We start from the raw sequence: 22,341 nt of genomic DNA on the forward strand, positions 1-22,341 counted from the left end.
GTGATGATTAGGGGTTACTCCTGGCTCTGTGCTCAAGAATTACCCCTGGCGGTGCTTGAGGGACCATGTAGGATGCTGGGGATTGGACCTGGGGGTCGGCCTCATGCAAGGCAAATGCCCTACCTGCTGTACTGTCACTCCAGCCCCTAAAATTTTTTTTAAAAGGCAACATATCTTTTAAAAACTCTAATCTGGGGACTCACAGAATAAAATCAGCACCAAGAAATTGTTCTTTTAAAGAGGTCCCCCCGTGCACAACCCCCCCTCACTCCAAGGACCACACCAGTCAACAGTGAGGCTGGCGGGACCCCTCAGTTCCAACACTCTAGGAGAAGCCCTTGGGAGCTGAAGCCGCGGTGTCAGCCTTGACCCGGCGGCTGCGAGGAGGGTTCCCTTGGGCTGTGAGTGACCTGGGGATACAGGCGGGCAGTGGAAGGGGAGCAGATGACCCGCTGGTCCCAGGCAGGGAGGCACTTGTCCTGGGGGGGGCGGGGGTGTGCCTACCGGGACAGCCTGTCAGGAGGCCGGGCAGCCTGGGATGACCAGATGTTTCCATGCACGGGCCCTTGGCTCAGGCAAGTCCTCTCTTAAGAGTCCATCTCACAGGAACGCTCAGACAAACTCACAGAGACAGTGATGGAGAGTTTGCTACAGCCACTGTCCTTGCGTGGACACGAAGGTTCGCCAGGAAGGGGCTGGAAGGGCCCTGTGGCACAGCATCGGATGCCCCCCACCCCCGCCACCCAATGAGGTGGGTCTAGAATGTTAACCCGAGCGATGCCGCTCGTGTGCTTCTTTGGTGCCGGGAAAAGCGGAGCATTATTTAGAGCTGGAGAGTTCTCAAGAGTCCCAGGGGGCACTTGGCAATGTCTGGAGACTGTTGGGGCGGCAAAAAAATGGGTTGGGGCGAAGCTGCTCCTGGTCTCTTGGGGGTACGAGCCAGGAGGCTGTTAAACTTCCAGCCATGCAGATGCAGGACGGCCCTCAAGATGCGACTTCCCCCAGGCAGGTGGAGGTCAAGGAACCCCAAGCTGGAGGGGTTTCACAAGAACGCACACTTCTCTGAGGGTATCTGTCGATGCATCGAGCAGTGTTTACGTGGAGATCCTGTAACGGAGGACTTTCAAACCTCTGCGTGCCTCCTTCACGACTGATTTCTCCATTTGTTTGTTTTCTTGGGCCACATCCAGAGATGGTCAGGGTTTACTCCTGGCTCTGCACTCAGGAATTACCCCTGGGGTGCTCAGGGGACCATATGGGATGCCTGGGATCGAACTTGGGTTGGCCGTGTGCAAAGCAAATGCCCTACCTGCTGTACTATCTCCCCAGCTTCTCATGACTCATTTCTTTAAAAAAAAAAAATCAATAGGAATTCTTCCCCCTACCCGGAAACAGTAGTGGAGGCCACACCTGGCAGTGCTGCGGGGAGAGGGGCGCATGCAGCACCCCTGACCCAAGCCCTCACACATGTACATGCTCTGCCACGTAAGCCACATCCGTGGGCCCAAGTTACCCTTAAGGACTAAATTTACTCGTGCTGAGCTGTGAAGGAAAAAATAAATAAATAAGTTGTAGGTCTCTTACATAATAGAGGTTATCAAAACCACCATCTTTCTGGAAAATGAATCCTTTCTCCTGAAGCAGATGGATGGCATTCTTAAATATACTGTGAATGGCCCTGGAAGTGGTGTCATTCGTATGATCCACCTGGAGGGAGAGAGGGAAGAAAAGAAGAAAACTAAGTCCCATCTCCACAGCACCTGGGAGCAATTGCCTAGACAGGCTTTTATCAGCTGAGTCAGAAGGAGCCAGGCAGGAGGGTAAGTTATGGAAGGGGCCGTCTGCTCTGGCAGCAACACGCCAGAAAAAGCGGTGACTTTTCTGAAGTATAAACGCTAGGATGTCAAGTTGCAAATCTGAAAGACTGTCTCTGAGGGGCTGGAGAGCTAGCTCAGAGCTTAAGGCACTGACCCTGGCTCCATCCCCAGCACCACAAAGGCGCCCTGAGTATCTCTTGACTCAGTCCTGGAGGGCCCCGGGACTGGGCAGCACCACATCCTTGGGCCCTGGCATGGAACTGCTGGCCAGGTTGTTTGACAACGTCTGGGAAGGTCCCCTGTCCTCCAAAGCACAGTCTGGGTGCCTCCTCCCCATACCCTGCATTCAAAAATAAAAAAAAAAAAAGATCCCGGGCAAGGGTGGGGGGAGTGGTGGTGGTGATTATATATATAATATAATATAATATATACACACACACACATATATATATATTTTTAAACTAAACAACCCAAACATTATACACATACTACTCTCCTTCTGTTCATGAAAGTCACAGGTACATATAACTCCTTCTTCAAAGAACTTTACTCACACTGAATACCCCAGAAAGTCAGTACTGGAGGTCCCATATTTTCTTTCATTTTTGTTTTAGGGGCCACACCGGGTGATATCCAGGGCTTACTCCTGGCTCTCTGCTCAGGGATCACTCCTGCTGGTGCTCAGGGGACCAGATGGGGTGCTGGGGCTTGAAGGCAAGTGCTTTACCGACGGTACCATCTCTACGACCCCCCTTTTTGTCCTTCTGGTTTTGGGGCCATACTTTACAATACTCAGGGCTACTCCCGGGTCTGTGCTTCGGGGACACTCCTGGGGATGTCAGCGACAGTCATGCTCAGGGGACCACTCCCCCGGGAGAGGGGGAGAGGGCAGTGCTGCGTGCTCTGGGCCTCGGCAGCCAGCACTGAGGGTGTCCCGTCAACAGAAAGCTGAGCGAGGCTTCCTTTCCAGAACCTCCCGCCACCCCAGCTCTGGACCTCTCTCCCCCAAAAGATCTCGGGGTGAAGCCTCCAGCCCCCCTCCCGGCTGGTAGCTACTCCTGGCCTGGGATCTGAGTCTTTCTCATCTTTTCCCAAAGAGCAAGGCTCATCCGATCCAGGACACTCAAACGCTCAAACTGAGCCAAGAACAGAGGTCGCCGAGTGCTGCTCCGCGCAGGCCCCCGTGTCCCCTGGGTCAGGAACTGGGCGGACCTCTGAAATATATATATAGCGTCTTCACTCCAAACAAACTGCACATTCATCCCGCTGTCAGACTAGAACAATGGGCTGGCAAGGTTCACTTATCATGTTTCTGGATTTGCGAAAGAAGGGCCAGTCTGGGAGGTGGGGGTAGGGGGGTGGGAGGGGGGACCGCCAGGCCCGCTGTCCCTGCGCCTCTACTGTGACAGGGTCACAATTATTTTTGGTTCTGTTTTCATGTGCTTGACAGTGGAAAGTGCCCGGGGTTCTAAGGTTTCACCATTACTGTAACGCATCCTTGGTCTCCCCCGCTCTGCTGACCAGTATAACGATACTGACCACCTCAACCAAAGCCATGCAAGGGAATCCATAATTGATGGGGGAAGTTTCCAAAGAAAACAAGCACGCTGCCATATTAACTGATTTTTTTGGGGGGAGAGGGTGACTTGGGGAGGGGGTTCACACCTGGTGGCAGCGCTCAGGGCTTACTCCTGGCTCTGCGCTGAGGGATCACTCCTGGCAGTGCTTACGGGGGGATCATATGGGGTGCTGGGGATTGAACCTGGGTTGGCCATGTGCAAGGCAAATGCCCTCCTCCCTGCACTATCTCTCAAGTGATTCATTGCTTTTTAAGTGGGGAGCCAGATGGAGGCATTTCCACAAAGACGTCCCACTCCTGGGACGCTGCATGGCTCATTCTGGACAATCTTTCTAGCCTCCGCTGCAGCAGAGATGGTCTTGGGGAAGATGGTGGTTTTTGCTCAGCGCTGGTGGTTGCTTTCCAAAAGCCGGATGTGTCACGAGAAGTCGCACTGGCATGGGGCTGCCTCTAAATGATTCAACAGGAAGGTCAGTCTTGCTGTCAGCAGGCAGCTAGAGGGCTGCAACTGCTGAGAGGCAAGGATGGTCGGGAACAAAGCGGTCAGTCAGGACCCGCTCCACCTGGGTGGCTCCTGAAACCATATCCCTCGTCAACATGCATCAAAAGGAGGGTCACTGGGCACACAAGGCTGGTGCCAGGAAGAGATAATTAGGTTTGCAAAGGAAACTGAGAAGCAGTGGCCATGCAGAAGAGGTCGGGGTGGGGGCTCTGGTGTTTGTGCCACCAGAATCACGGAGAATCACTTGGGTTACGTACTCATAGACAGTCACAGCGGCCCTGAGGATAATGACCCAAGAGGAAAAACGTCGCAATGGTCCCAGAATAGAGAGAGCAACTGATTAAATCCTGGTACGGCAGGGAGGGGGGAAGAGAAAGAGAGAGGCAGAGGGGGTGAAGGGAGGGGGGTGAGAGGGAGGGAGAGAGAGAGAGAGAGAGAGAGAGAGAGAGAGAGAGAGAAAGAATGTGTTCAATGAGCTGGGCACTCACTATGTATGCAGGAGGCCCACGTTCCATTTCTTGGCACCACATGGCCCCAAGCAGTGCCAGGAGTGACCCCTGAGCACAGGGCCAGGACTAGCCCCCAAACAAAACAACTTGCTAGAGATTACACATGCTTCTGCTTATATCCCACTTTATGCAGGTCTGGCAACAAGGATACAGTATAAACTCTACTTCCGGTTTTGAATGCTGGTCTCTGCACTGGTGCTTGGGAAACCGTGCGGTGCCAGGGATTGAACCCAGGGCCCTGTGCATGCCAGGCATACCTCTCCCACCCTTGGAGCCCTCTCGCCAGCCCTGTTGTTATTCTGCCTTTGCCCAGCCCCCTTCTCCGCATGGCTATTCCGGTGACTGTCAGTGAGCTGTGGCTGACTGGGCTGCTCAGGTGTTCTCAGCTCTGGTGCTCACCAGGAGTTGAACGTCAGTTTTGTGGTGCTTGCATACTCGGCCACAGTGCTCACTGAGGTCTGGCCTCCTCTAGTTGTGGTGCTTGCACACAGCACACGCTATGGCTCACACTCTTGACTGAGGCAGAGTCACGTCTTTGGCCCCTGGTGAAGGATCTTTGAAGCACAGCACAGAAATTCAATGGTGAATGATGGATCTACAGTGACAGGGTCATTAGGTGCCTCTCTCTCCTGACGAGGCTCAGGACAGCTGCCATGAGGTGGTAGACCTTTGACAGAAGGGGAACTGTGGCCAGGGCCCTGGGTTCAATCCCTGGCACTGCATGGTTTCCCAAGCACCACTGAGTGTGGCCCTAGTGATCGCCAAAACCACAGATAATGGTCCCCCAATGGTCCCCCAAATAGTAACAAAAACACTTTTGTTTTGTGGCCACACCTGGCAATGCTCAGGGCTTACTTCAGTGCTCAGGGATCACCACAGGTGGGACTCGGGAGATCATACGGGGTGCTGGGGACGGAACTATTTCACTGTGCCCCTCCCCCCCACATACATATTTTTTCAAAAGGTGACAGGTAAGCTTAGATCATTTCTTGGTGAACTACTAAACAAAAGACACAAATATAAATTGTGTGCCAATGAACCCCAGGCCCATCATCCCGGTAATACAAGGGAAAGTCTGGCCCCCTATCTTAATTCCAGGCAGTCAACTCAAGATGAGCAACAGCTCCTCCAGGAGAAACAATGATATTACTCATGTGCTCTCTGAAAAATTTTACTATGAATCACTGTCACTATCACTGTCCTCCCATTGTTCATCGATTTGCTCGAGCGGGGCCCAGTAATGTCTCCATTGTGAGACTTACTGTTACTGTGTTTGGCATATCGAATATGTCATGGGTAGCTTTCCAGGCTTTGCTGTGCAGGTGAGAATACTTGCTGGCTCTCCGAGAGGGGTTGGAGAAATTGAACCCGGGTTGGTCAGGTCAGCTGCATGCAAGGCAAACACCTTACCCGCTGTGCTATCGCCCCAGCCCACTATGAATCAAGCTGGATGTAATTTGGGTCTTTACCTAAACTCCTCAATATGATGAAGGAACCTTAGTCTAAAGGAGAGCAAGCCAGTTCACACCTTGGCTCAGGGCCCAGGAAGTACCCTTGTGAGAATGGTCTTTTTGGGCCGACCTGCCCTCCCTTCGGCTCCTGCTGAGATGAAACAGCATCTCAGTAGGAAGCAGTGCATGAAAACAGAACCCGTTCTACTTTTGTTTCCCAAGATGAAGTTTGATGAGGTCCAGCAAGTGGTGAGGGGGCCAGGGCAGGTGCAAACCTTTGGGGATCAGGGCAGGAACTCTGCGGGAACACTGAGCCTTACTCCTCGGCACCCCGACTTACTTGCTCAGAGCAGGCGCTGTGGATGGCGGGCTGGTTGGCCAGGGACAGCAGGGAGGGCTCCAGCTCCAGTTCCTGCTGGTAGAAGGTCATCACGCGGTTCTCCAGGAGGAATTCTTTGATTTTGTCACTCAGCAAACCCGTGAGACTGAGAAGGTCCAGGGAGCTTGGGTTGCTGTTGGGGGGCAAAGTTTGAGGTAGAGACTGTGACCTAGGTTCGTGCCTGACGCCGGACACTTGGCTGGCAAGGAGCAAGCACCGTGGATGCCTGCCTCGACATCAGGCGATTCCCACAGGAACCGGAAGGGTATACAGGATGAGGCACTAACAACCTGTCATGGATGAAGGAAGAGCCAAACTGCAGAACAGTATGAAGCTAGGGCCCCACTTTTCTGAGAAAGCAAATGGTAACCCTAAAATCCAGGGGTGAGTGTTCATGCTTGCGTGCAGACACAGAACAAAGGTTTGAAAGGGGCCACAGAGGGATAAGGGTTGGAGTGGGGGAACAGGACAGAGAACCTGCACTCTGCACCTAAGAGAGGCCTACGGGTGTGTGTGTGTGTGTGTGTGTGTGTGTGTGTGTGAACCCACTTAAAAAATATGTGCAATATGCACACAACGAAAAAATTTAGGGGTACCTGCTGAGCAGTCTCTATAATCTTCCTTTCTCCCACCCCCTACACAGCCTGGGGGCTTGATCTGTCCCCTTCCAGAATCCTCGAGGCTTATGCTAGCAAAGACACACTCTCATTCCCTTTCCACATCCTCTATACCATAGTAAAACCCTGCCGGGCTGGGATGACCAGGAGCAGTGGGGGAAGTTCTAAACTCGTGTGATGCCACGTTTTGGCTGGGCTGTGCGTGGAGCCAATGTCTCCTGGTTTCTCCTGCTGTCTGAGGCTCTCAGAGCTGCGTGGGCGTGTGAGTGAGATAGTGGGGCTCAGTCACTATGTCTCCAAATATTTGCCCCCTGCTCCGTCCGGCCTGTGCCTGGACATTTCCTCCCCAGAATATGTGTGCCCTCAGCTCCACTCTCCAGAGCCCTGCAATGAACGAGGCCTGAGCCCAGGACCCCTGCAGCACGGCGACCTTTCTGCGGGATCCCTCTGCAGGGAGAAGCTCCCACTTACCTCAGTGTCTTCTCTCTCTCCAACGCTGCGCACTGGAAGGGCTGGTCATAGACCTGCCGGTAGAGTGGGGGCAGTTCCTGCATCCTGGCGACCTGCGCCCTGAACATGGGATCATCCACTTTATCTGACAAGTAATGGACAGCTGTGAGCAGTGCGCCCGGGTTCAGACAGGGCACTCAAGTGCTGCCGGTCACTCTGGGAGGGAAGGCCACGGGGGTTGTGGCTGGGGAGTGGAAGAGTCACTGGGGGTTCGCTCATCTCTGCAGGGGAAACAGTAGGGGCCTCCCCGTCCCCCCATTGCTGGGATGCTGCATCAGCCCTGGGCCGGCCCATCCTCTTTCTGACCAGCTGCCTTCTTTGGGGTTGCGGTCTCAGTGGCATTCAAGTCATCACCCTCACATTGAAGAACCCGAACACTCTGCCCCCATGTGGATTCATCTCCCTTGGAGGTCCTGAACCTCCAAGTCCTATGGAACTCGACAATTGTCCAAAGGCACCTTCCGACCAGAAGTGACACACCATTCCTTTTTCCTCACCCAATTTATTGCGAGTTGCTTCTCTTCGAAAGGAAACCAAGGCCTTTCAAGGGAAAGCCTCATGTGATCCAGTGATCGCCTCCACTATATATTGAGCCAGTCATTTTAATGGCACTTTCTTTTGGGGAGGGGAGCCTGTCTTTTAGCTGGGCAAGAGTGTCCAAGGCCCTGTGCTGGATTCCTGAGTCTGGAAGCAGGGTGGGAAGGGAGGCAGGCAGCACACTGGCTTCCTACTACTTGGACGCAATTAGTTTTGTCTTACAATAAATCAGGGCACGGATCTCCCGCTCTTCTCTGTAGGTCTGGATGCAGCCCCTGACCCGGATGACATCCCCGATTTCCAGCTTCGATCTCTCCTCAATGGTTTCCTGCAGCTTCGCAAGCTCAGTGGTGAGGCTCCGAGTACTTGGGGCAGGTACAGCTGTCAGGGTGGAAGGGAAGAGAGAAAAGTCCACACCACCTGGACACTTCCGTGTTCCGTGTCTGTGAGACGGTTTTGCGGGGGGGGGGGGGGGGGGGGGCTCACATAGCTATTCAACTGCTCCATGCTAGGAACCCCGTCTCTCCCTCTAAACACGCTCCGCTGAATACAAAGTCTGGGCTGTGGTTATTTGAGAGTCCTGGATGCTGATTAGATTTAGGCTTTGGGATCTGCAGAAGCCAGACCTTTCTCTCCTTTCTCCAGGGGCCTGGGTACCCAGAGTGCAAAGACCCAGAGCAAGGAACCGGACAGTCAGCTCTAAGGGACTTCACTCCCTCATCCTTCTTAGGAAATCCCCAAGTCTTGCTTTTTTCAAGGTTATTCCATCTGGTGTGCCTATCTACAAGTCCCCTTGAACTTCAGTTGAATTTTAATTAATTAATTAATTAATTTGCTTTTTGAGTCACACCCAGCGATGCTCAGGGGTTACTCCTGGCTCTGCACTCAGGAATCACTCCTGGAGGTGCTCGGGCAACCATATGGGATGTTGGGGATCGAAACTGGGTTGGCCGCGTGCAAAGCAAATGCCCTACCCGCTGTGCTATCGCTCCAGCCCCTTCAGTTGAATTTTAAACATAGAATTTTATGCTGTTATTTGGACATTATAGGTATTAATGAAAGCCTCATGGTGCATGGCTAAGTTGATCAGACTGACTGGTGTGGCTGGTGTGCAAAAGGAAAAAAAAAAAAGCCCAGTTTTCATTTCAAAGGTGAGCAAACTGGCAAACTGCTGAAAGAAGTGGGCTCTAGTTTTGTAATTTAATGAATATAATGAGAGGGCTGAAGCCCGACAGAATTTCATTTTAAGTAGCCTGCTCCTCCTTGAAAGAGAAACCGTCTTTAAAATTTGAATATTAAGGGCCAGGCTTTCTTAACTTTTCTCATAAGCTAAGTCCAAATGGCACATTCAAAGTGACATTTATTGGAATTAATAGTACATTCTTATACCTTAACTGACTGGAACAAGATTCTGACTCAGACTAAATTTTGTTTAAGAAATGAGTATTCACTGGCCTCTCTGCAGTGGAAAGCTTTTAAATGAAGGGCAATAAAATTGAAAGGAAAGAATGGGCATCAGGGAGCAATTTGGAAACAGACCTTCCTTCCTGAGAACCATTCTCAGGTTTGCTCTTTCCTTGCCTTCGTTCCTCCTTTGCTCAGAGCATTTTCCAATTAAGGTTACTCGCCGTATTTGTATGTATTTATGGACAGATATTTAACACTCTCATTCCCAACTATTCAATTTTTCTTTTTTGATTTTTGAGCCCAAAGCAAAACAAGTAATCCCTGCGCATTACCGGGTGTGGCCAGAGACAAACAAATAAAAAAAAAAAACAACAAAAATATTAATTGACACCTTATCTAAAAAGTTACTAAGTATATAAGTTATACAATATTCCTGATATTTATTTTGTAAAGACTTGATTTTGAAGATTAAAACACCTAAAAGAAGGCTTTATAAACAATTTAAGGCTAAATCTATCCACAAACTGTTTTTGTACATTTTTATCAGAGCACAGCCTGTTTGCTTAAGGACCATCTACGGCTGCTTCTGTATTACAAGGGCAGGGGTAAATAGCTGAGACTCAGGGCTGGAGAGAAAATATGGTGGGTAGGAGGACTGCTTTGCACGGGGTAGCTGCCCCGGGTTCGACTCCTGGCACCCCCAAATGGTCTCCTAAGCCCAGAACCAGGAGTTAGCTCTGGGCATGGCTGGGTATGTCTCCGAAACAATAAAAAAGTTGAGATTCAGAGCCACATAGCCTGACATTCTTCAACCACTGGTTCACAGACTGGTGCCGGTTGGACAGACAGAGGAAGGCTGAGAACCCCTGGTCTCCAGCATTGGTGATAACTGCAGGTGTGTGGACGGGAATGCTGGACAGGTGCCACCCGCTGATGTAAAAAGGCTGAGAAATGTTACTGCGTAGCCCACAAAGCAGACAACATTGGTACTGTTCAGAAAAGAGATTTGCTGGGCTGGGCTGGGGATGTGGTTCAACGGGGCAGAGCACCTGCCTTGCCTGTGTGGAACCCTGGGTTCAACCGACGGCCGGTCTTGAGCTGCTGAGCCGGTACTGCAGGTATTGCTGGGAGTGGCCCCTGATGGAAACAAAGGGTTGGCCAACATGGGTCTGAGACCAGGACATATACTCAAGCCCGCCCTTCACAGGAAGACGGCGACAGGAACCTGCCGACAACGTCAAGGCCCTCACAGAGGCAAAGTCAAACACCTGCCCGAACCATGCGTCACCCGTCGGAGAGATAATCTCATGGGCCCGGGGCCTTCTTAGCTGGTCTTAACCAACATAGCCTCCTGAGTAGAGAAGAGCCATTAGTCAAAGTGGGGAGTGGAAATCCCAGTTTTGTGAAACTGATGGTCAGATCCCCAATGTTAACACACAGAGGCAGAATTGCATCCCACAGGCCAGTAGTGTGGGAGCAGGAAGCCAAGATCCCATGACGGAACTGGCCAGGAGAGGGGACACCAGGCCCAGGTCAGACCTTTCTGCCCTGGACCAACAAGCCGGCTCAGGGGGCACGTTGTGTTGGTGGAAAATAAGAAGCCAGGTCATTGTGTCTTCTCTAGAACTGAAAATGGTCAACAGTGATGTGCACATTTATTATTATTAACTCAAACAACTTTAAAAACTACCAAAGAAGTATTTCAATATCCTAAGATATTCCAAATGTTGTTTCAGTGCTAGCGTAAGTGGTATTATACACTTTAAAAATTATTTTTGGGAGAAGAGAGAGAGAACAAGGGGGAATGCCCTGCCACAGAGACAGGGTGGGGTGGGGGGATGGGGGGTGGGAGAGATGCTGGGACCCGTGGTGGTGGAGGATGGGCAATGGTGGAGGGATGGGTACTTGATCATTGTATAACTGAAACCCAAGCACAAAAATTTGTAAGTCTATAACTGTACCTCATGGTGTTTCACTAATAAAAAAATAAATTAAAAAAATTATTTTGGGGGGCTAGAGCGATAGCACAGCAGGTAGGGCGTTTGCCTTGCATGAGGCTGACCCAGGTTTGATTTCCAGCATCCCATATGGTTCCCTGAGCACCATCGGGAGTGATTCCTGAGTTCAGAGCCAGGAATAACCCCTGTGCATCACTGGGTGTGGCCCAAATAAAAATAAATTATTTTTCAGTTTATAATCCTGAATGGCTAATTAACTTCAAAGGAGTCCTGCATCACTTTCTCAGGAATCTGAATTCCTAGTTCCTTTATTCGAACACTTTAGAAACTTCTGGTCTGCTCTGTTAGGACCCCTGCACTGTGGAAGCAGACCAGTTAGGGACAATTGTGTACTATATTTTATTGCAGAATCACCTCTACCACAAAATCAGTGTGCTGCTCTTCAGAAATACGGGCATACGTTTATAAATAGCTTCCCCTAATTGCTGCACCCCACTCTTGGGAATGGTTGGCATAAAACCTGAGATGGCTGCAGCGATAGCACAGCGGTAGGGCATTCGCCTTACAAGCGGCCAACATGGCCGACCCGAGTTCGATTCCTCCGCCCCTCTCGGAGAGCCCGGCAATCTACCGAGAGTATCTCGCCCACACAGCAGAGCCTGGCAAGTTACCCCTGATGTATTCGATATGCAAAACACAGTAACAACAAGTCTCATGATGGAGACGTTACTGGGCCCGCTCGAGCAAATCGATGAACAACGGGAGGACCGTGATTATGAGTAAAATGCAGTAGGGGGGGAGAAGCATTCTAAGTCTCCTATGTTCAAGTGCAATGCCTAAAACAGGAGATTTTTCTTTCCTTTTATTTTCTTTTTTCTTCTTTTCTTTCTATACATACAAGGAAAGTGCCCTACCTGCTGTGCTATCTCTCCAGCCCCTGACACAGGGAATTCTAACTTGGTCTGTATCTTGGCCTAAAACACCCACCTTCGCCTAGTAACTAGCACAGTCAGAATGAAACGCTGGCCCTCCCATTCCATTCCCCAGCTGATGGGGTGCAGGGCGCCAAGCCACCAGGAGGGAGGAAAGCAAGGGTTCCGGGGCGGGCGGCAGCTTGTGGAGTGATACAAGCTCCGGACACAGTATATCCAGTGGACTGATGCAATTCACCAATGGCTAAAGGGAAAACTGAGCTTGATGAGCTCGTCTGGACACAGCCCCCTGGGGAGCTGCAAAGAAATGGAACATGAAATCAAATGCTGTTTACTGGTGAATCATATTACCTGGTAAAAACTCGGGACTGTTCAGTTTTTTCCAGCAGATGCAGTTTATGACTCCAGTACTATCGTCCACTGCAAGAGAGGCAGGGAGAAGTGTGAGCTGGGCTTCACAGCGTGCCCACGGGTCCCTCATCTCTGCCTCCAGCAGACCAGCAGAGAACGGCTTCCGTGGTCCAGTTACCACTTGCCACCTCTCCTTCACCTTCTACAAAGGAACATCATGCTTGCCTGGGTCAATATAATAGAGGAACCTACCAGAAGGCATCAACACCTCATCTACCCTCTACCTCAAAGGCAACTGATGATTCCTGTCTAGACCATCTACAACTGATGTCCTCAATCAAGTTGAGTTCAAAAGTCCCAGTGATTGTTCAGATGCAAAAGCAGCTTTGCTTGTTCCCCTGAAACAAAAGCACATTCCCTGGACTCCAAGACGTGGGATGGGTGACTCTCCGCATCTGCTCTCTCCCCAGCTGGCAACCAAGACAGGGCATCGCAGGTCACTTGGCTGGGGCTTCTCTGTGCAAGTGCTCCCCGCTGGCTCTCAGCTCTCCAGGGTATGGAAAGAAAGCCAAGTACATCACAGAAGGGACATGCGTTATTTTCACGGCAGAAAGTAATTCTCTCTTGGTCACACAAACAGTTACTGGTCTGAGTTATTTTAGCCTTCATGTGTTCTCCCCACCCCACCCCCCCCCCCGCCTCCCACCATAAAAAAAAGGAGGAGGAGGGGGAGGGGGAGAGAGGAAGAAGGAAGAATAAGGAGAAGAAAGAAGAAGAAAAAGGAGGAGGAGGAGGAGGGAAGAGAAGGAAAAGGAGGGAGAAGGGAGTGGGAGGAGGGTGGGGGAGAAGAAGAAAGGGGGAAGGGGGAGGAGGAGGAGGTGGCAGCAATCAAAGCATTCCCACCACACTTGGACTGAGAATTGGAGAAGAACTGGGAGATGTTTTCCAGGAAACAAGAGAAGTGTTTTCTCTTTGCCTGATTTCTGACAAATCCATAACAGAGGTTGCTAAGTATGAGCCCAGTGGGCTTCATGATTTTAAAAAAGCCACCAGCTAGTCTGCACATGAAATAAAGAAGAAACATTGGGAAAAAATTTTAAGTGTAATAGTGGTTTAAATCTTTGTTGACAGCAGAAGGAAAAAAGAATACTTCAGCCAAGTGCCTGCCTCGCACATGTGAGACCCTAGGTTTGAGCCCTGGCACTGAAAGAAAAAAAAAAAAGACAACAGGAAAAATTTAATTCCCAGGCCCCCAGTTTTCTTTTGGAGGGAGAACACATGCCTGGCTGTGCTCAGGGCTTACTCTTGGCTCTGCACTTAGGAATTACTCCTATTGGGCTGGGGGGGGGGGGGGGCGGGCAAATGGGATTCCTGGGGATCAAACCCGGTGAGCCACGTGCAAGGCAAGCGCTCTACCCACTGTACTATCATCCCACATCCTTTAACCCCTAATTTTCTTAAGTTTTACTTAATAACAAATATTATCTTAAAAAGCAAAACTCTGGGCCGTGGTCAGCTCAGTGGCAGAGCACCTGGTGGTTGCAGGCCTGGGTCCAACCCTGCCTGCTGCACCAATCCCGGTGGCACAATCTATTTGGGATCCTTGGCACCACAATACAAAGTGTGTGACCTCTGTCGAGCCACAAGCAAGTATGTGCAAGCGCTGAGACCACGTGTCTAAGACCCAGCAAACACTGCCCAGGACTCAGGGCAGCACACAAAGTACGCGGTGCCCAACCAGCAAAGCTGCCGCGTGTGCAGCCCCCAGAGAGCGCAACAATCCTGCAAATGAGCACTGAGCCAAGTGGGGCCACGCCCCCACCCCCATCAATGCAACAACAAAGGAAAGGAAAGGGAAAACAAAGCAAAACAGAGCTAGCAATGAGAACATTTTAAGTTCTATCAAAAAAAAAATGGGGCACTGTTAGGCATACCACTGCTCTAATCAGTTTAAAAATCTTGGTTGGGGGACTGGAGTGATAGCACAGCAGGTAGAGCGTTTGCCTTGCATGCGGCTGACCCAGGTTTGATTCCCAGTATCCCATAAGGTCCCTTGAGCACGCCAGGAGTAATTCGTGAGTGCATGAGCCAGGAGTAAGCCCTGTGAATCGCTGGGTGTGACCCAAAAAGGAAAAAAAAAAGTCTTGGTTGGAGTAAAAACAAAACAAAACCAAACCCGTGCTACCTTGATCTAAATCAGAAAGTCTAAAAATACTAAGAGGCCAGAGAGACAGTACAGGGGTTAAGGTACTTGCCTTGCGTGTTACTGACCAGATTTGATCCCTGGGATCCTGTATGGTCCCCTGAGCATCATCAAGTGTGACTCCCAAACATTGTGTGTGTGTGTGTGTGTGTGTGTGTGTGTGTGTGTGTGTGTGCGCCTCATGATCATCTGCTGTAGAAAATGTGAGGCCATTCTGGTTTTGGCCGCAGCTCCCCTAACTCCAGGCTTGCACTCTCATTGTTAGAGTTAAGGCAGTGCCACCAAATCCTCTCATTTCCTGGCTTGACTCCTCTCCCGCCAAACCCTGCAACTGAGGCGCCCTACTGTCTGGCTGCTGGGAAGCCCCAGCATGGGAGCACCGGTGCAGCACTGCCAGGACCCCTGGCCTTCTGTTTCCGTGGCCGAATGAGTCAGTGTGAGCAGGAAGCACTGGGGGAGCACGACCAAAGACAGAGGGAGCGACCACCTGCCGGCCGCCCAGTGGGGGCAGCAGCAGCATGGCTGGCCCCATCCAAGAACAGCGGCATCGGCGTTGGAACACAGTTCTCAGCACACACAAGGGAAGTTGCAAAAGCATTGCTCCCTGGCCAGCTGGGAAACGGCTGGGAAACGGCCCAGGACTCAGCATGCAAGGCGAGTGCTCTACCACTGGGCCTTCAGGCACGTCTGCTCTTTTCCTTTGACCTTCGCAGGTTAGGTTTCCCCTGGCAATAGATGTGCCATGTTCTTAGGATCAACTCTCAGGTAAATGTCTGCCAGGAGAGTCAAGTGCAACCTCCAACTTCCTATGGTCAAAGGGCCAAGTGAAGGCCCATTAGTTAGGTCAAATGCATGACAGTGACGTGCTTCATGAGTCTAGACTGCCATCTTCAGCCTCTATTATTTTCAGTATTTGTGTTGTCATCACCGGTGTTAAGCAATGCCAGAGATCAACCCCAGAGCCACACCCATGCAAAGCACAAGCTCTACCATGGTGCGACATCACCGTCCCCAGTCTCATGTACTTGATCTAAAGGACGCAGAACATTCCAAAAAACAGAGGCAGCTAATTTGGGTGGTGGGGGTGGGGGGAGGGGAACTAGTGGAGGGCAGAGGGAGAGAAATCAGGTTGAGGAACATAAGACACTGCAGAGCAAAGGGGAACAGCTAACAGGTCAGACCATGAACCTCCAGCGAGGAAAGGCATGTTGGTTCTCTCGTCTACCAGATCGGAATAACGCTCCATTGTATTTCAGAAGATGATAGGGACAACAACATAGAAACTATGCATGCAAGACTGCTTCGTGAACTGAAAGCCACTATTATTTCATCACTAGTATCAGGAGAGGAAGTACTTTACTGTACTACAGATAACGTACTAGGTCACAGCTGGATGTGCTTGAGGAACTCAGTGATACAGACCCTGTTTGGGGAAAACAGAAGCTGGATCCCTGGTGACACAGAGCAGAGCAGAGCAGAGCAGAGTCCCTGTTTCAGGGTCCCACACAGACTACTGATGCAATGCTCTTGGCCACCTAGTTCAACTGCCTCTGCCTCTCCCCCCCTCCCCCCGCCCTCGCAAGAACAGCAAGGCCACAAACCCGAGGCGACACAACATAAAGTTGACCTAGTTAAACTTCCCATCTGAGAGTAAGTGTGGGCTCTGAACTCCAGAGTGCCCAGCACTTGCAGATGGCAGTTATAGAAGATGTACAGGACACTCGTTTTTTTTTTTCTTTCACAAAATCCAAACTCGTGACATTAAATGCCTACACTAGCAATCTCAATCTGATGGCATCCCATCTATGGGAAGGCTTTCTTTATTTTCTACCACATGAGAGAAAAAAAATATTCTGATGCTGGGCATCTATCAAAGTCCTTTTAAAAACAACAACAAAACCACCAAACACACAACTGTTCCAGACATCTTTCAAATTGTTGGTTCCTGTGGCTCCTTTCTGAGAGTCTATGTTCTCACTGCTCGGCCATCTTTCCAAAGGAAGATGCACATCACTGCACACCCGTGTCATGGTCCTCTGCTGCTCGTCACAGTGGCCCGAGGGGAGCCCTTCTGGATTCTGAGGCAGCACTGGTTGTTCTCAGCATCACTCACACCTGCTGCCTCGTTGGATGCTCAGTCAGGGAGGTGGTGGCAAAAGGCTCCTCCTCCCCACTGACAACAAGTCACACAGACTTTGGGACGGTTCCCAGCAGCTCAGAGAGGCCCTGTGTGCTTCACATTCAACACTCAGAGCAGTGACACTCTTTCACTGCGGGTCTTACCTCCATAAGCGTAAAAGGCATCTCTTTCTCTCACTCCAACCACTGTTCCCAAGATATCCACTTGTCTTATTGGATGTCCTTTGTAAAAAAATATACCTGAAATTAAAAAAAAAAAAAGGGTGGGTGTGTGTGAAAGGCCATGGTTGGTTACATTTTATGCTTGGACACTTGGATGCTCTTCTTTTCCCAACTTTACCCTAATAGACTATAGAAGTCAAGATCGTGTGTCTTGGATACTGGAATAAAGGCAGACTTTCGGACCAGTGGACTAGAACTGCGACCCTCAAGACACATAATCTTTGACAAAGGATCTAAATGTACAAAAAAGAATAAAAAAAAAAGCCTCTTCACCAAAGAGGAATAAAAAAAGAAGAATTTAAAAAAGCCTCTTCACCAAAAAGCCTCTTCACCAATAGTGTTGGGAAAACTGGTACAAAAAAGAATTCTGATCCCCCACACACTATACACAAAAGTTAATTCAATGTGGGTCAAAACCCTCAATATTAGATCCAAGTTCATAAAATTACACCGAGGAAAACATAGGCAAAGTTCCACATGATATTGACTTGAGTGGTATCTCCAATGACTCAAGGCCATTGGTCAGGCAAAAATAAACAAATGGTAATGCATCAAATTAAGAAGTTTCTATATGGCAAACGAAATCATGTCTAGAATCAGGACACCCTATAGACTGGGAGAAAATGTTCACTCATCACACATCTGACAAAGAGCTACTCTGCAAGACATATCAAGCATTCACAGAACTTGACCAGAAAAAACACAACCTCATCAAAAAATGATAAGATGAGCTAATTAGACACTTCTTCGGTGAAGACACACAGATGGCGAATAGGTGTATGACAAAGTGCTCTTCACTTGTCAGGGAAAAGCAAATAAAAACAACAAAGAAATATCACCTCCTACCAATGAGACTGGCACCCATCAAAAGAGTAGTAACAATCAAAACTGGCAGGAATGTGGGCGGAAAACGAACCCTTATCTAATGTGGGTGGCAGTGCCAACTTGTTCAGATTCTATGGAAAACAGTATGGAGTCAAGAAAATGATGCAGCTATTCTACTTCTTGGCATACACATTAAAGACCCCAAAACACTACTTTGCAAAGACATTTCCATTTCTGTGTTGACCACAGCACCATTCACAAAACAGAAAGAAGTGCCCAAGCACAGATGAGAGGATAAAGGACTCACAATACATACACCATGGAATACGACCCAGCTATATGAAAAGATGAAATAATGTGAGTTGTCACTAAGTGGGTGGATCTAGAGAATTTCAGGCTGAGTGAAGTCAGTCAGAGGGAGAGGGCCAAGTACATAATGATGGGTCTCTTATGTAGAATATGAAAAAACAAAGTTGGGGAATAACACTTAGCCAGTGGTAACAAGCCCTGAAAGTGGGGCTACCATGGGGCTGAGGAGGGCGGGCGGGAACCCTCGGACATCAGTGGGGGGATGATTCCACTCTGGTGCCCGGTGTGGAGTCAGAACACTGTATGCTAAAACTCTATGATTAACAGCATTGTAAATCAAAGGGTCTGAACAACAATGTATGTGGGGAGACTTGGCCCTTGACAGACGTCAAAGGCCCAAGAAACGCAGACGTCTTTTTCTCCAGGATCAAAAGTAAAAAGCTGAGCTTTAACGATTCAGGAAGAAGAGCGAGCCCCAAGCTGCCGAGATGCGGTTAATCTTTCCACTGGTGCAAGCCCACGCCCTCCCAGGAGGGCTCTCAGAGGGCCTGGAACAGCGGCTGCTCTATTACAGGACCAAGCACAGCTCTCGGTTTGCAGGGGTTGGAAAGGAAAAGAGAAAAAAGGAAGCCACGAGAAAGCCTTCTTGGCTTTTTCCCGCATGGTTTCTTGGGAAAAAAGTCATCATTCCTGTGAATTAACAGTAGTTTTCTTTCACAACAACCTACAGCTACAACAACAACAAAGAAAATTAGGTTGCAAAATGCTATTCTCTGGTTCCAGAAGATTACAAGGTGCCAACTTCTCTTTTTATAACTGTTTTCAAAACCCCAGTGACAGAGGCCGGCAGTGAGGTTCCACCAAGCAGAGAGCAGAGGGCAAGCACCCCGTCTGCCACTGGCAGGGGCAAAGTGGGGTCTAGGGCAGAACACCAGGGGGTTCCATCTGTCTGCTGGGTCCCTCCTTCCTTCTCCCCCAGGACTCTGTAAGAGTGTCCCCTCTGGAACATAAAGCAACAAAAAGGGAGACTAACACCCAGGAATGGCTGAGATTAGTACCAGGAATTTTTCTCCATGACTTGAAGGCCAGCCACACGTGCTAGGTGAAAAGGAAGCTCAGATAGAGAAGAGAGCACCAAATAAAGGGTGTCGTGAGGACCCTCCCAGGGTGGGAGAAGCATGCTAAAAGTAGTCTACAGACCAAACATGATTGCCACTCAATGCCTCTCTTGCAAAACACAGTACCCAAAAGAAGAGAGAGAGAACAAGGAGGAATATCCTGCCACAGAGGCAGGGTGGGATGGGGAGGGGTTGGGGGTGGGGGGATGCTGGGACCCGTGGTGGTGGAGGATGGGCACTGGTGGAGGGATGGGTACTTGATCATTGTATAACTGAAACCCAAGCACAAAAATTTGTAAGTCTATAACTGTACCTCATGGTGTTTCACTAATAAAAAAAATTAAAAAAAAAAAAAGTGTCCCCTCTGGGGCTGGAGTGATAGGACAGCGGGTAGGGCATTTGCCTTGCATGTGGCTGACTGGGTTCAATTTCCAGCATCCCATATGGTCCCCGAGCGCCACTAGGAATAATTCCTGAGTGCAGACCCAGGAGTAACCCCTGTGCACTGCCGAGTGTGAACCAAAAAGAAAAAAAAAGTGTGTCCCCTTAGTGGTCCCAGTATTCTTCCTATCACCCGCAGCTCAAGTCCTAAGAAAAATCCTTTCCTGCTGCTTTTTCTCTCCCTAGAATGGCTGCATGCATTCTTCACTTTCAAATAAACACACCCACTGTTGAATTATCGATCACTCAGGACACTGGGGTCACCTCCCTCTTGCTTCCTAGGCCTGCCCTGAACCTTTCTTCATGGCTACAGATGGGACGTGGCCAGAAACTTCAAAACCCTACTTGCTCTCTAACAAGGGCTGCTCCTTGCTATGTGGATAAAGAGGGCAGGGGACAAGTCTGTGAGCCAGGCCCAGTGGGTGGAGAAGGAGCCTTGGAGCCTCCGTCTGCAGATGTTCCAGATGGCAAATTAGCCAAAAGAAGGGCCCTCTTTCTTCCACAAAGCAAACTTCCCAATATGACTCAGTGGATTGGGGACTGTGCCCAGGGCATCCTTGGGGGCCATAAACTGAAAAGACACAGAGGGAGTCTGGGTCTCTGGGCCACCCCAAAGGAGAGTCACCCCCTCCAGGATTCCTTGAACTCAATGAATGGGGATAAACTGGCTCCAAATAAAAGACAAAAAATTCCAGCAGAAAAATCCCAACTGACTTCAGTTCTTTTTTTTCTTTTCCTTTTTAAGTTTTCGGGCAGGCCACACTCAGAGGGCTCACTCCTGACTGCAGTCAGGGATCACTCCTGGAGGGGCTCAGGGAACCATCTGGTGGGAAACAGGACCTGGGTTCAGCCACATAAAGAAGCAAGCACCTGACCAGTACGCCTGTACTTTCTCTTAGACTCAAAACCGACATTCTTGATCTGAGTTCAAAAGGTGTCCTCAATGATGAGACTGGACCAATGACATGAGCCCACAAAGTCCTTGGGTCACCACCAGAGTGTCGCTGCTCCAATCTTACCCACCTAAATAGAGCAACTCAACACAAATTCAAGTCATCTCCACTTAGGCGATAGGAGATATTCCTGGAGAAGGGTAAGAAGGAAGGCCCCCAACCTGCGGGAGCTGACAGTGGCTATCCTCGGGACACACACGCTTCCTCAGACACAGCGGATCCTTCCAGTCACCCATGACTGGAGCCCAATGCATCAAAGCATCACAGAACGATGAGGGAGGACAAATTCTGAAGAAAATAGCAGATGGTTTGAATAGAAAGCACCCAGAGAAACCAACAGAGGAAAGATCGTTTGGAAATCAAGAGGAAAGTTCTCGGCATGTATAGAAAGAGGAAGTGCACCTATGAGAAGAAAGGTGAAGTCAGTCAAAGACAGGAAAAAGAATAGGAGAGGTCACTTCCTTCACTCCGAACAAGAGTCTCTTCTGGGAGAAAAGCGCTCAAGGAAGCTACTGCCTGAGAGAAAGTTCTGGAGCTGAGGAAAGAACCACCACAGGAACCAGCTGCTGGGGTCACAATTCCAGCCTTCCCAGAGTGATCCTTCTATTCCCGCTGATCCACAGAGATCCGAATATATCAGGGAAGCCCCTGCCTCACTCCCTGGCAGAGGAGGGATTTCTAGAAGTGTTCAGGGACCCGAGGTCACAGGTGGGTTTGATTCAACTTTTCACAATAGCCTACTTTCTATCTTTTAAAAGTACTGTATTTCATGCATTTTGCAAATACCATAGTATATATATATATGTATATGTATTTATATGAAAAAAGTGGGTTGTGACCATTATGAAAAGATTTTTCTAAAGATCATAAAACAATTCTTGAATGAAATAAAAAGGATGTAATGATTATGTAGAGGTGACAACTATACCATGAAATATGTCTCTTTTGCCTGATCAGTTTTCATTCTAGCTGCTGGTATTTAATCAGTGCTACACTTCTGCTCTTACTGAAAGTTGATAGCGTTTAAATTATCAAGATAATACTTTCATTCATTTTAAACACTTTTTGTCAATAATTTATAATACTATTTCGCTTTTGGGAGCTAAAACAATATTCTAAAAGTCTAAAGCCAGAGAAAGAGAAAGAGAGAGAGTCCAAAGGACTGGAGCACAAGGCATGGGTGCAGGAGGTGGAATGAGATGCCCAGCCCTGCAAGGTCGCCAGCACCACTAGCTAAGGGCAAATAAAAGCACAGGCTAATTTAGTAGAAATCTTGCATCATTTCTATTTCATTGGTCTCTCTAGAATTAAATAAATCCTCTTTCAATTTAAATAAAAAGTTCACCTTTAGTCTTACATCATTACAGTTCGACGTGGATAGACACTAAGGATAAAAAGGCCCTGAAGTATGCTATGAGCTAGGCACCGAAAGACACACGATCAAGCCAAACGGAAACCTAAACACCACCAGCAGCATCACAGTCAAACTTGCTCATCTCTTTCAGTTCAATCCCAAACTGCCCATGCAATTTAGGGAAACCAAGATTTTTTTGTCTTTCTCATTATTTTATTTATTTTTTGT

The 22,341-nt window shown here is 49.3% G+C and overlaps 1 protein-coding gene across 2 annotated transcripts in view; it reads right to left on the minus strand.

The window, feature by feature from the left end:
- STN1 (STN1 subunit of CST complex) overlaps nucleotides 1–22,341 on the minus strand; it is a 40,369-nt gene that overhangs the window by 13,100 nt on the left and 4,928 nt on the right. Inside the window, exons 3-8 of one of the 2 annotated variants that reach the window (XM_056120741.1) lie at nucleotides 17,036–17,131; nucleotides 12,550–12,618; nucleotides 8,124–8,282; nucleotides 7,326–7,449; nucleotides 6,199–6,370; nucleotides 1,585–1,707 (exon numbers count right to left, since the gene is read on the minus strand). In XM_056120741.1, coding sequence (XP_055976716.1) covers nucleotides 1,585–1,707; nucleotides 6,199–6,370; nucleotides 7,326–7,449; nucleotides 8,124–8,282; nucleotides 12,550–12,618; nucleotides 17,036–17,131 — 743 coding nt within the window. The remainder of the gene's footprint in view (nucleotides 1–1,584; nucleotides 1,708–6,198; nucleotides 6,371–7,325; nucleotides 7,450–8,123; nucleotides 8,283–12,549; nucleotides 12,619–17,035; nucleotides 17,132–22,341) is intronic. The other variant, XM_056120743.1, reaches the window with a different exon arrangement.

This window comes from Sorex fumeus, unplaced genomic scaffold (assembly GCF_029834395.1).
Source record: "Sorex fumeus unplaced genomic scaffold, SorFum_2.1 ptg000043l, whole genome shotgun sequence".
Classification (NCBI taxonomy): domain Eukaryota; kingdom Metazoa; phylum Chordata; class Mammalia; order Eulipotyphla; family Soricidae; genus Sorex; species Sorex fumeus.